This window comes from Eptesicus fuscus, chromosome 12 (assembly GCF_027574615.1).
Source record: "Eptesicus fuscus isolate TK198812 chromosome 12, DD_ASM_mEF_20220401, whole genome shotgun sequence".
Lineage (NCBI taxonomy): Eukaryota > Metazoa > Chordata > Mammalia > Chiroptera > Vespertilionidae > Eptesicus > Eptesicus fuscus.
Window position 1 is genome coordinate 68,078,072 of NC_072484.1, and position 13,617 is coordinate 68,091,688.

The window sequence follows — 13,617 nt, forward strand, 5'->3', positions numbered from 1 at the left end:
GAGGGGCAGAATCAGAAAGGGAAACAGAAGGGAAGAGAGGGAGAAAGGGCAAAAGAAGTTGGGGAGGTGTCCGGATCATGTTCTGGTGCTTAGGAAGGAGTTCAAAGGCCAAATCCCCTTTCAACACACCCTGCTGCATGCGGGGGGGGGGGGGGTGCGGGTAAATCTCTATATAACAAAAGACGGGGTTCTATGACAGTGGGGACCCTCCTGGGGCGGTTAAAGTGTCTGGGTGGGCTGTTCAGGGTCACAGCTGCTGGATCCAGGTAGAGAGACCCCAGAGCTGGTGGGGAGGGCAAGAGGCCAGCACGCACATAGAGAGGATGGGGGCGACCTCATCGAGGGACGCAATGAGGATGCCGATCTCGCAGATGCAGGCGGTCAGGAGCAAGGCCCAGGTTGGCTCTCCGTTGGCTTTGCCGTGGCCAAAGACCTGAGGACAGAGTAACCGTCATGGGAGCCTGAGACCTTAAGGACTTCTGGTGTCCCCCCCCAGTCTTGGGGAGCAGTGCAGTAGAGGCAGAATCCCCTAATCAATGAGGAGGTAGGGACAGGATGCTGTATGTCTTATCTTTTAGCAATACCCAAGGGGATACCGGGCTTTTGCTGTATCTTACCCACACTGACATTGGTACCCAAGTGCAATGAAGTTCAAATGCTCCCTTAAGGGGAAAAAACAGATGGGAGAAGAACTACAGGAGGCCAGCAAGAGGCCATGACTATGTGCGCCATAAATCTTTTTTTTAGCATCATGGAGAGAGCTGCCCCTTTCTTGCCCTTTGGCTGCCTCCGTGAGTCCCTGCCTGATCACTAGGCCAAAGGAGGGCCATTTATTTTTCCCCTAAGAGCAGACAACTCTGTCCAAAAAGATGGCATTGACCATGGGCCAAATCCCAAATAAGGCACAACCATTCTTCTTTGTGGCAGCACAGAGCAGGAGGGCCCCAGAAGGCAGCTCAAGGCTTGCTGTGGCCCTGGCTCGCCATGTAGCCCCCTGGGCAGGGGTCTGGCTGGCTGGTACAGGGAGGGACTGTTCTCTCCACACTCTGCCCCCCACTGACCTGCAGGAAGGGCACTATGCCATCACGGGAGATGGCCTGCAGCAGGCGTGGGGCCCCTGTGAGGCTCTGCAGCCCAGCCCCACAGGTGGAGAAGAAGGATCCGATGACGATAACCCAGGGGGAGGGCCAGGCCAGTGTGCCCACCACCAGGTTGCCACTCACAGCTTCACCGAACCTGGAATGAAGCAGCAGAGGGACAGGAGATACTGGGTGAGCGATGCCACCTGGATTTCCAGGGCAGGTCTCCCACACCAACTTCAGAACCAACTCTGTGCCCACCGCAGAGCTGGGCTCAGTAGGGGCAAAGGGAGAGAGAAAGCCCCTAATGTCCCGAGCACTTTCTGTCTGCATGACCTTGGGCAAGTCACTACCTCTCCTTGCCTCACTTTCCTCACCTTGTAAGACAAGGATCATTATAAACCCATCTCATACAACAGGTGAGAGGATAGGAGGAGACAACGCATGTAAAATGCTTACTTAGCACGGTGCCTGGAACACGGTAGTAATAACGATTCCAGTAAAGGTCAGTTGTGACATTTTATGTTATCCTGGGCAAATCGCTTAACCTGTTAGAACCTCTCCATCTGAAAAATGGGGGTTCTAGCCTCATCATCTGGTGATGGTCTGTGATGTGAGAATCAAAGAAAAGCATTTTCTAACAGTGATAGTGTCTAAAAATGGAAGATGCTGCCTCCGTAGGTACAGAGCCCTGTCCCTGAAATGTGCAAGCAGAGGAAAGCTCCGATGGGCAGCTGCTGAAGGACTTCAAGGATCAGATGATGGCCAGTGGTTCTCAGCCTTCCTAACGCCGCAACCCATTAATACAGTTCCTCATGTTGTGGTGACCCCCAACCATAAAATTATTTTCGTTGCTGCTTCATAACTGTAATTTTGCTACTGTTAATGAATCGTAATGTAAATATCTGTGTTTTCCGATGGTCTTAGGCTCTACAGCAGCGGCTCTCAATCTGTGGGTCGCGACCCACAGGTTGAGAACTGCTAGCAGGGTCACCTAAGACCATCGGAAAACACAGATATTTACATTACGATTCATTAACAGTAGCAAAATTACAGTTATGAAGCAGCAACGAAAATAACTTTATGGTTGGGGGTCACCACAACATGAGGAACTGTATTAAAGGGTCGCGGCGTTAGGAAGGTTGAGAACCACTGGGTTGTACCGATGGCCCTTACAGTCAGTGGAAGGTGTCCAATTAAATAAAATGAGATACGTGGAGGTTAAGTTGCCCTAAAAGCCAAAAGGTGTAATATGTGCAAATCGTCCATTTGGCCAGGTCACTCCTCTACTTAAAACCCTCTGGAGTTTCCTCCATTTTTTGTAAAATAAAGCTCCAGTTTACTGGTACCAAAAACCAGGCCTCCAGGACTGGGTCCATAGTAAGTCACCAGCCTCATGTCCCCCATTCCCCACCTCACAGAAGCCAGGATGGGAATGCAGAAATTGGCTTCTGGGATAGGACTGCCACTTGCCCTCCTGGTGTGTATGCACACGCCCTTCAGAAGGGTATGCGCCTGAAGCTCTAACTGCTCACAGCTACAGGAACCGAGTGTGCAAACATACACGCGTGCGCGCACACACACGCATACACACGTGCAGCTGTTTCTCTCCTCCACCTTTATTCATGCTGATCTCCCTGCCTGGAATGCCACACACACACCCCAACCTCCAGCCATCTAAGTAATCTCTGCTCGACATTTAAAGTGGGAAGGGATAAATGAGAAAATGTGTATAAGGCATTTCTAGAATCACCTCCTCCTCCCGCCCTCTGAGGACTGGATCGCAGCCTCCGGAGCCGTGTGCTTTATTTTCTCACCACCCCTACTGCTCTGCATCCCAAGTCTGTTGAAAGTACAGCTACCATCCCCAAAGAGCTCCTTCAGGGTGAAAATCCTGGGTTATTTATCTTTGTTACCCCCGGAACCCTGGACAGTGACCAACACATAGACATCCAGGAAACATTAAATGAATTAATAGATTTTAAAGAAAAAGAAAAGGAAAGTGTCATTATCCTAAAGGAAATGAGGCACCATTGAAGCTTCTTGAGCTGGAGTGACATAAGAAAGATAAAATACAGTGTAAGTTGGCAAGCAATTGCCCTTGACCCCACCCCCACCCCCAACACACACAAGGCCCCTTGCACAGGTTCAGTGCCCCTGCCAGGTCTGTTTCCCAGAACTTGGCCCCTGTGTCCAACCCCCAGAACAGGATCAGCCCTGATTCCCTTACTTACTTGTCCCGCAGGACGACCCCCTCAATGCAGGCTCCAAACAGAACAACGGAACTGATGTCTGCATCAGAGAATGAAGGAGAATTCCCAGCGTGGCACCCCCCTTCATCACCACCACTCCTGAGCCAGCGGATGAAGCAGCAACTGCCCCCTCTCCAGCCCTCCCTGCCCACGGTGGCCCCAGCCCAGCAGCACAGGATACACACAGCGGAGGTGGTGGCAATGGCCAGGATGGTGCCTGTAGGAATTGACTTCTGGGCATCCCGCAGGTCCCCGGAGCGATTAGACCCAGCCATGATCCCTGTGAAGAGAGCAGCTAGGACAGGAGCCACAGGAGACCAGACAGACTGGGAAGAAATTACCCCAGCCTCGGAGTCAGGAAGCCTGGGATCTGGGCTTGGCACATGGATTTGCGTGTGAGGACTTGGGCAGTATACTCGGCTTCCCATGGCCTTAATTCCCTCATCTGTCCAATGGGAACTGAATTGTGACTTCTGCCTGTGTGATGGGGGTTTTAGACTAAGAAATTCCCCCACGTTATCTTTGACCATCCCCTACACACCCATTCCCAGGCACAGTCCTCCCTCTCCGAGCTCCCCTTCACCTGTGACTGAGGGGAAGTAGATTCCAACCAGCAGAGTGAAGTAGGAGGTCATATCACTGAAGACATAAGGATGGTCCATGTTGATAAGGGCGCCTTCAGCCAGGCCCACGGAAGGCATCCCACGCTTCTCCACAATCACCCCCTTGGTCAGGTAGGAGCTCCAGAGGTTCTCTGTGGGGGAGACAGGATGCTCAGGAAAGACCCAAAATCAGAGTGTCAGAGCTTTGGGGCCAGAAGGTGGGGTGGGAAAAAGGAGGGCCAAGGTCAACCTCTCATTCCCCTTGGCTCTGTTTTATTTCTACTAACATTTCCTAAGCTCCTGATTTGGATGAGGCCACATGCAGGGGCTTTGCACCTGAGTCAGATTTGGTCCTTGCTCTCAAATAGCACTGTCTACTGGGGCAAAAAGACACACCTATCTCAGACTGATTCAATATCCCAAACTGATCTCACACCCACCCACCCCAAACCAGCTCTTTTCCTGGATCCCTTAGCTGGGTAAGTGGCACTAGCATCAATTCAGACACCTTGGCATTGCCCTCAACTGCTCCCTCTCTCCATCTCCATTTCAAACCCATCACCAACCCCTCCTAAATATTTCTCAAATATATCACTTCTCTCCTTTCCAGGATTCCTCCACTTTGGTACTATTGACATGTGGGACCAGTTAATTCTTGGTTATGGGGGGCTGTCCTATAGCATTGTAGGGTGTTTAGCAACATCCTGAGCTCTACACACTAGGTGCCTATAATAAGCCTCCAGTTGTGACCAGAACTGTCTCCAGACATTGCCACACGTCTCCTTGGTGCGCAGAACAGCCTTGGTGGAGAACCATTACTCCACTCCAGACATCCCTCCATCACTCCAGGTCAGAAAACCATCGTCTCTCACCTGGACTCAGTGTAGCCTCCTCTTGGACTCCCTGCCTCTGCTATCTCCCCATTTTAGCCCATCCACATTAGCAGCCAGAGTGAACCTCCAGAAATGACAAGGTGGCCATGTCCCTCACTAACTCCAAACCATTTGGTGGCTCTTCATTGCCCTCAGGACATAGTCCAAACTCTTCAACATAGCTACCGAGACCCACCACAGTCTGGCTCATGCTGGCTTCTCCGACATCATTTCTTGCCCCTCCTTCTTTTTCACTTTATGTCCCAGTCATTCCAAATTACTTGTGGTTGGAAGGACACAGTATGCTCTTCTGTGTCTGCACGCTTTTAGGCAAGCTGTTCTTCTGCCTGTGATGTCTTTATTCCCCTAATATCACTGAAAAATCTCTTATTTCTCCTTCAAAAGCTTTCTCAGATGAGTCCAGGAAGCCTTATCTCACCACCTTATACATACAACCACTCCCTCCCTCTCCTGGGAGATCTCTGTTCATTGAATGTGCATCTATGCATATTTGCTGATACATCTGTGTTTGCTTTTCGACTCCTTGAGGCCAAGGCCTGTGACTTATTTATGTTGCATTCCTGGTGCTTAGCACAGTGCTAGGCTCTTGGTAGGTGCTTGTTAAATCTCTTTTCTATTAAGTGATGGGCTACTCAAAGGCTTCTTTTCATCTCTACCCCTTCATGGTGCCAAGAACAGAACATGACCCAGAGTAGGAGATCAATTAAAACTGATTGAATTTAACTGAATCCCAAGTAGATTCTCTTAATCCTAACATTTTAACCCACAATCCCTGTAGCGTTCCCTGGACACCAGCCCTCTTCCGTCCCCCAGACCTTTGATGAGGCCACTAGCAGCGCCAGGAATGCCCTGGATCTCCGTGACGTTGTTTTGGGTGAAGTACTCATCACAGGTGGCATTGAGAAAGCGAGAGGAACAGAAAAGGCCCCAGAGCTGTGTGGTCACCGTCTCATTTCCTTCCCAAGCCAGCTTGGCACAGACATCAAAGCCATGGTGAGATAGTGTGCGGTTCCCCAGGAGGCAGATCCTAGGGAGAGAAACAAGGGAGGAAGGTGGGGAGGGACATAACCTTGCTCTGGCTTCACAGTCGAATTGCCAGTGGGACTCTAAAAAACACCGATGCTGGGGCCTAATATCCAGAGATTCTGATTTTATTGGGATGAAGCCCAGAATCGGCTTTTTCTTTTTCTCAAAGATCCCACCCCCACCACCCCTCCACCCCCAGCCCCAGCCCGTAAGTGATTCTAAATAACAGCCAGGACAACAAACCACCTTAGTGCCACGCTGTGTTTCAGCACCACGGACAGTAGTCTCTGTGTGCCGCCCTTCTGGGCAGTGGGATGTAGGGGAACCTGTCCTAGATAAGAGGCAGGACCAACAGAGATCTGAGCTCCTAGACCTTCCCTTCTGTGTACCTTCCCATGATGGAAAAGGTATTTAACACTAAGTGGTTGCCCCATTCCAGGAGCTTGAACCCACCCATAAAATGTTTCCCCAACACAGTGTTTATCCCTCCAGAAATCCTTCCACTTGGTTCTTTCTCAGTTCACCCCCACAGCAAGCATTTGACTCTCATAAGGGAAAATGTGCCCCAACTCCAGAAATATTATTCCACCCTGAATAGACTTCCCCAAAACTAGGAGGTATTTTCCCTCTCAAGGGAGATTGGTCTAAACTCACAACCACTCTGATTCTGAGAGATGGGAACCAGGGGTTGGCATGGGGTGGTGTGCAGACCATGAAACTGGGCCACGGAGGAGGAGGACAATGCCTTGGGCTCAGAGTAGCAGCACTTACGGGAAGTAGGGCGGGTCGAAGGCAGATTTGATGACCCCAGCATAGATGGCCAGGATGGAGAGGATGACGCAGCCCAGGAAGACAAGGGCAAACTTGTTGACATACTTGACGCCCACAAATACCACGGTGGCCATGCAGGTGAGCACACAGGTGCCATATACACGCATGTTGTTCAACATGGCCGAGGCCTCCCCGCTGGCATCTTCTGCCTTAAAAATGGCCATGGCTGGGAAGAGGTAAGCCTGTGAGAAAGGGGGCAAGGAGGTCAGGCAATTAACCCAGTGAGAACCAACTGAGAATCACCCCAAGAAAATAACTGAGGTACAGTCAGGGATTTGGAGAAAAGATTCCAGTCACAGCAAATTTACAGCAGTGCAAGACTAGAATGACATCCACTGATAAGGGAATGGTGAAGAAAACCATAGGCTAGCCTGCAAGGATTATTGCATAGTCATTAAAAATGATATTGCAGTCCAGCTGGTGTGGCTCAGTGGTTGACCTATGAATCAGGAAGTGACGTTTCAATTCCCTGTCAGGGCACATGCCCAGGTTTCGGGCTCCATCCCCATGCAGGAGGCAGCAATCAAGGATTCTCTCTCATCATTTATGTTTCTGTCTCTCTCTCCCTCTCCCTACCTCTCTGAAATTGATGAAAATATATATTTTTTAAATGATATTGTGAAAATATTGGCAGTAATTTTAATTTCCATTATTTTGTGATCAAGTGTAAGTCTTAATGGTTATATATTGTTTTTATTATTTCTAGTAGAAAGGCAGAAACAACTTAGATAGTTATCATTAGGAGATTGGGTGAATAAATTATGATATTCCCATATACACTGTGGTGCTATTCAAAAAGATAAATGGATTTATATAACTGACTCAGAAAGCTATTCATGTTATATTAGGTAAAAACAATCAAGTTTTAGAAAATGTGTTTATGATCTCATTTTTGTAAATACATGTATGTACTCATATCTAAACACATAAATATATGCATAATAATGTGTGGGTGTGTGTGTAGATACAGCAAAATGTTAATAGTATCCCCTGAATGGTGAAAATGTGGAGAATCTTTATTTTTTTGCACATCTGTATTTTCTATAATTTCTCTATTAAATATTAATGTTTATATTCCTACAAAAGTTTTTTCATTTGCAAATTATATTTACAAAGAGAGTTTTGAGTTATTTAGGAAAATCTGTACAGTTATACAAAGACAGAATACAATATGACATAGAAAAAACTAGAAAAAAATACACCCAAATGTTAATGATTTTCTTTGGGCAATTGTTATTTCCTTTTTTACATTCTTTGATATTTTTCCAATTTATGCAAGGAGCAAAGTTGCCTTTATAATAATTTTCAAATTATTTAATTTTGTAAAAGTCATCATTCTCTCATAATGTGGCTCCTCAGGTCTTTCGTTCTCCACTCTGCCCCCAAACCAGAAGCTGCGACTGCTTTTAGCCCTAGTTCTCCAAGACAGTGTGGTAGAGTGAACGATCCCTGGTGTGAGGGTCAGAAAGACACAGGTTCACACCTTCCACACGTTCATATCCCTTCCTTAAATTCTCTGAGCCTTGCTTTCTTCATCTGTAAAATGGGGACATCTTCTAACTCATAGGAGAGTCGGGGATAAAATAAAATGATACATCGCAGGCCATGGGGCCTGGGTAAAGTAGGAGCTTGGGAAATGTCAGCCTGACTTTCTATCTACCAAGGAACCCTCTTCAGTTCCCAACTCCTCCGGGAGGGGCAGGAAGAATGGAGACCAAAGTCAGCAGCCATCTCCTTTAAACACTGCCCAGCAACCTGACTTCTCATGTCTACTCCTGATAGATGTCTTTACTCGGCTCCCTCTTAGCCTTCTTCCCTTTTGCAATTGACTAGCCATCAGCCCTCTATAATGAACATTCACAGGGGACTTAGCACAGCCCCTGGCATGTGGTCGGCAGCCACTAAATAGTCAACTATTGTGTGACATGACTATTACTATTTCTGCCATGATTTTACTCTTATCCACCCACCTCTGCCACTTGGTAGCTGAGTGACCTTGAGCAAGTCATTTCGTTTCTCTGAGCTTCTCATTTGTAAATGGGCGTAATAATACTTAAACTTCATGAGGATTCAAGATAATGACTGTGAAGTACTTGGAACTCTGCTGAGAGCACAGTGGGTGCCTGATAAACGGCAGCTGTTCATGTTACATAATTATTGCATCTTGTCTCCCCAACTAGACCGTGAACTCTTTAAAAACAGAAGCACATCTGATTTCCCTTTGGCCTCACTGAGTGGCCTATAGGAGGTGTCCAGGGAGCATTGGTTAACTGAAAGCCTGGGGCCCCACACCTCCTCCTCGGCCCCTCTCACCAGCAGGATTTCGATGGTGCCCAAGATGTACATGGCCCCAGCAAAGGTAGTGCCCAGGTAGAAGCAGAGGCCCACGGCGCCCCCAAACTCTGGGCCCAGAGACCTGGAAATCATGTAGTAGGAGCCGCCAGCTGCAGAAAAAAACCTTGTATCAGTGAGAGGTTCAAGAGCACTGGGCTATCGTTGGGGGTGAGGAGGACTTAGGAACAGAGGTGGGAAGGTGATTGCTCTGAGCCTCATGGGCCTTACAGGCTGGAGTCCTAGGACTGGTGGGAGACCCAGCTAGCCATTCTGCATAGATTTTGCAGCACTAATTACCATGTTGCTAATTACCCCTCTAAGGAGGTGATGGCTCAGAAATAGGATGATCGGATGATCGAGAAGAGGGTCTCAGGCAAAGGGAGAGCTTGCATTGCCCTGTCCAACACTATAAATTGCCTCCCTTGCCTCCCCTTAATAAAATTGTCCCAGGCTACCCCCCAAACAGCATAGCCTAGTCCCAGTTCTATAATACGGCCTGGGTCCTGATAACCCCCAAAGTCCAGGGCACTATCCTTCCTTCCAACTATCCAGGCCCCCCTCCCAACCATTCAGGCCCCATCCCCTGTAAGAAACCCCAATTACATACCAGGCACAACACCATTGGTTGCAATTGCACTCATGGAGATGGCTGTGAGCATCGTCTGTGAGGAGATAGATCATCAGAGTGGCGGCTGGAATGGGGGCCGCAGTGGCCTGGGTGGGGGCCAAACCTTATGCCCCATAAACATTGCCAAACCCACAAGTCCTCTTCCACTGAGCTTCTCCCTGGTCCCACTCCAACTTCCACTCCTGCCAAGTCCTTCTTGTCAAGAAAAGCTCTTATTCACCATTCAATGGGCCTACCACAAGCTACAGCACCAGAGAGCTCTGGAAATCCCAGCCTGGCCTCTGACCAGCTGTCTGGCCTGAGACAAGTCACTTCACTCTCTAAGCCTCAGTTTCTTCATCTACAAAACAGGGTCCTCGCTTTAGCACTGATTACCTCACACGCAAAGGTGGCTCAAAGGTCACATGTAAAGAAACAGAAACGTGATCAGAAGTAGATGTCTAGTGAATAGTTGATATTTTAGAGAAAGTAGGAAGAATTCTGTTACAAAACTGTTTGTCACACATAATCCCATTTCTTGTGAGTCTGGACCTACCAAAATGTTAACTAGTGTGTGATTATAGGTGAATTTTATTTCTTTCTGTACATCTATCTTTTTCATCAATGAATTGGCATTACTTGTGTAATTACACACATACACACGCAAGACACATCCAGGTGAAACCTGGTTCAGAGCCATCAGGGACCAGCCTGTGAGAGGCAGGAAGGACCAGTCAGACCTAATTTACTCTCAAAGATCATATGCAGTGGCTCCTATAAAAAGCTCAGGTCTCATGCTTCCCCCCTCCCTCTCCCACCCCAGGGCCCTGCTCAGCCCAGCTGCCAGGGAGTGGGAGAGGGTAGGGTGTCACTCACACAGGAGCAGCAGATGAGGACCATACAAAAGGACTCCATGATGCCTGCAATGCCCACCACCCAAGTGAGTCGCAGGAAGAGGATGACACCAAAGATGTTCTGCAGGCACGGCAGGTACACACCCATGAAGGTGCCCATCCGTGGGGCCTGCCAGGGAAGCCAGTGTCAGTTTCTGTCGCCCCTAATCACTACCAAACCCACAAGCCCACTCCTCCTCCCTTTTTCCTTCATCCCCCACTTTCTTATTCTCTCCATCTCCACCCCTTCATCCCTCTTCCCCCTGATTCCTCTTCCCATTTCCCAGCCTTCATGCCTGCATCACCCCTCCTTCAAACCAACCCCACCCTCCTCCCTGCTATCGCTATCCCTCATCTCCCTTCCCTCTGCCCCCAAATCCTATCCCTTCGTCTGAATCTGTTTTCCTTCCCCAATCTTTTCTCCCTGCCATCCGCCCTTCCTCCCTCTTTGTTCTTCCCAAGGCCCTCACCTGCACCGGCTTCTTTTTTCCACCCTCATTGTTTTCTGCTTCTTCATGCTCCCTACTTCCTTGGGGTAGGTTGGTGTAGTTGGCCAGGCCACTAAGCAGGGAGGACACCATGGGGCTGGTGTCCATCTCCTCCTGTGGAGGGAGGTGGCAGTATTAGGATGCTAGAGCCTCGGGGAGGGGAGGAGGATGAGCTAGATGGGAGGAGGCAGAGAGATATGGGGACAAGGAAGGCAAACCTTTGAGGATGAGATAAGATGAAAAAGGAGGAGGAGGAGGCAAGGAGAACAGGGAAAGAGGATGGTAGGATGGGGGTAAAGAGTAGCGGGGGTAAAGGGAAGGAGAAAGAGCTGAGGGAGGCTCAACAAAGGAGGTGGACCTGACAGGGAGATGGAGAGGAGGGAAGGAGGGAGGATCTGATAAATGCGAAGATGAACTGTGGGTGGAGGCCCAACACCCCCGGCAACCCACCTCAAACAGGGCCATGTTCTTGCCATCGTACTCCTTTCCCTTCTCCGTGTCGGTGCTGTTGATGAAGGGGCTGCTCTCCTTGGGGTTGCCATCACCTGGGAAGGCAGGCGAGTCAGTGGTCTGGCACCAACTGGTTGTCATCCATCTGCCTGGGCCAATGCAGCTGCATGGCCACTTGAACTCTCCAACCCTCCATGTGCACATGGGAAACATGGAGCTAATACTGCCTCCCTTGAAGAATTTTGTTTATTTATTTTAAAAATATTTTTTTATTGATTTCAGAGAGGAAGGGAGAGGGAGAGAGAGATAGAAACATCAATGATGAGAGAGAATCATTGATTGGCTGCCTCTTGCACGTCCCACACTGGGGATGGAGCCCACAATCCGGGCATGTGCCCTGACCAGGAACCGAACCCTGACTTCCTGGTTCATAGGTCAATGCTCAACCACTGAGCCATGCCGGCTGGGCCTCCCTTGAAGAATTTTAGTTGACAGCATGTTTAAAGAGCCTCGTGCACTCCTTGGCACATACTAGGAATTTAATAAGTGGGTGAATGCTTCCTTGCTCTTGGGGGTCCCATCTCATTCATCAGATTCTCCAGGGCTCCTCCTTGACCATAACTGGGCCCCTCTGGTGTTTGGGGATAGAAGCATGCTTTTTCCTGGGGAAAAGGCAGAAAAAACTACAGCCTGGGCCCCAAGGATACTCTACCTCTTAGAAAAGTGGCCCCCTTAGGCGCCTCCTATGCCCCGCATTCATCTTCAGTCAACATGTATTTGCTGGACATCTGCCATGTGCCAATATCAGCACAGGGATGGAGGAAAAGTAAAAGGCAGAATAAGACACCACTCCTGCCCTCAGGGAACCCAAGGGCAGGGGAGATGAACCAGTAACCAGGAATTTCCAACCTAGAGTGGTAAGTTCTGTGATAGAAGATGAATACGGGACAGTAGGAACACAGGAGAGGCATTCAGCCCAGCCTGGGAGGTCAGGGAAGGCTTCCCAGAGGAAGTGACGTGTTAGCTGAGAACTGAAGGATGAGTAAGAGTTAGAATGGGAGGGAGGCAGGAGGGTGTTCCAGGCAGACAGAACAGCATGTTCAGTGGCCCAGAGGCGAGAGTGAACAGAGTGGGTTAGAGGAGCTGAAAGAAGTTTGATCTGGCTGGAGTCTGAAGAAGGAGCACGGGGGAGGGAAGGGGAGGAGGCGGGCCTGAAGGATGGGGAGTGCATAGGAAAAGATGAGCCTGGTACCACACATGTGGGCTGGTCCTTACACAATTAGCCGGCCCTGTTACAGATTTTGGACCTCACCCAGAGAACAATGGGAAGTCATTGAAGGCAAAGAAGTGCCATGAACAGACTTGTATTTTAGAGCAACCACTCTGGCCTTTAGATGAAGAATACAGATGCTAGTTAGGGACTTTCAGTAATCTAGGCGAGGGCTGATGACCCAGCCCCGAGCAACTCAGGGCAATGGACAGACTCAAGAATGATTGGCACATATCTCTATGCCAGATGTTTGGGAATGGAGGAAGGAGGGATCTAGAATAATGCCTGGGGTTTCTAGCATGGACAAATGGTTGGATCATGGTGCTATTTACTAAATGGGAAAGGGGGAGATTAGGGGTGGGGAAGATGCTGGATTTGATTGAGAGTGAGGCACTGTGGGACACTCAACTGAATAAATCTAGAAGCCACTTGGATATGCGGATCTGTCTGAGACCCAGGAAAGAGGCTGAGCAGGAGAAAGAGGTGGCGGTAACTCATAAGAAAAACATATAAATAAATATAAATATAAGTAAATACGTGTGAAGGAAGTGTGTGAAAACAAGTGCCTGGATGAGATCACCCAAGGAGAAAGTCTCTTCGGCATCCATGAGAGGGCCCTTTCAAAGAGATATAAGGGACCCTAAAGGCACAGTCCTCCTTCCTCGGTGCGAGGGCTGAGTTCCACTAGCAGATTCCTCTCTGGACCCTGCAGCAAGTCCCCAATGACCAAAGTACAAGGGAAGCTGAGGCCCTACAAGTTCTGAATCACCTGTCCCTCGCCTCCTGACCCACCCCTCTCACTTTCCTTCTCCCTCTACCTCTGGCCAAATCCTCCCCATCCTCCTTACCTCCTGGAAACTTTACTTAGTCTCCCAGTCAGGGTCCTTCCCAG

General features: G+C 49.2%; 1 protein-coding gene across 2 annotated transcripts in view; it reads right to left on the minus strand.

Annotated features, from left to right (window-relative positions):
* SLC12A5 (solute carrier family 12 member 5) overlaps positions 1 to 13,617 on the minus strand; it is a 35,998-nt gene that overhangs the window by 10,349 nt on the left and 12,032 nt on the right. For both annotated transcript variants that reach the window (XM_008158958.3, XM_008158966.3), the window contains exons 2-13: positions 11,456 to 11,550; positions 10,988 to 11,119; positions 10,501 to 10,647; positions 9,625 to 9,679; positions 8,997 to 9,127; positions 6,624 to 6,865; positions 5,642 to 5,853; positions 3,915 to 4,085; positions 3,513 to 3,611; positions 3,314 to 3,371; positions 1,062 to 1,236; positions 315 to 433 (exon numbers count right to left, since the gene is read on the minus strand). In XM_008158958.3, the coding sequence (XP_008157180.2) occupies positions 315 to 433; positions 1,062 to 1,236; positions 3,314 to 3,371; positions 3,513 to 3,611; positions 3,915 to 4,085; positions 5,642 to 5,853; positions 6,624 to 6,865; positions 8,997 to 9,127; positions 9,625 to 9,679; positions 10,501 to 10,647; positions 10,988 to 11,119; positions 11,456 to 11,550 (1,636 nt within the window). The remainder of the gene's footprint in view (positions 1 to 314; positions 434 to 1,061; positions 1,237 to 3,313; positions 3,372 to 3,512; positions 3,612 to 3,914; positions 4,086 to 5,641; positions 5,854 to 6,623; positions 6,866 to 8,996; positions 9,128 to 9,624; positions 9,680 to 10,500; positions 10,648 to 10,987; positions 11,120 to 11,455; positions 11,551 to 13,617) is intronic.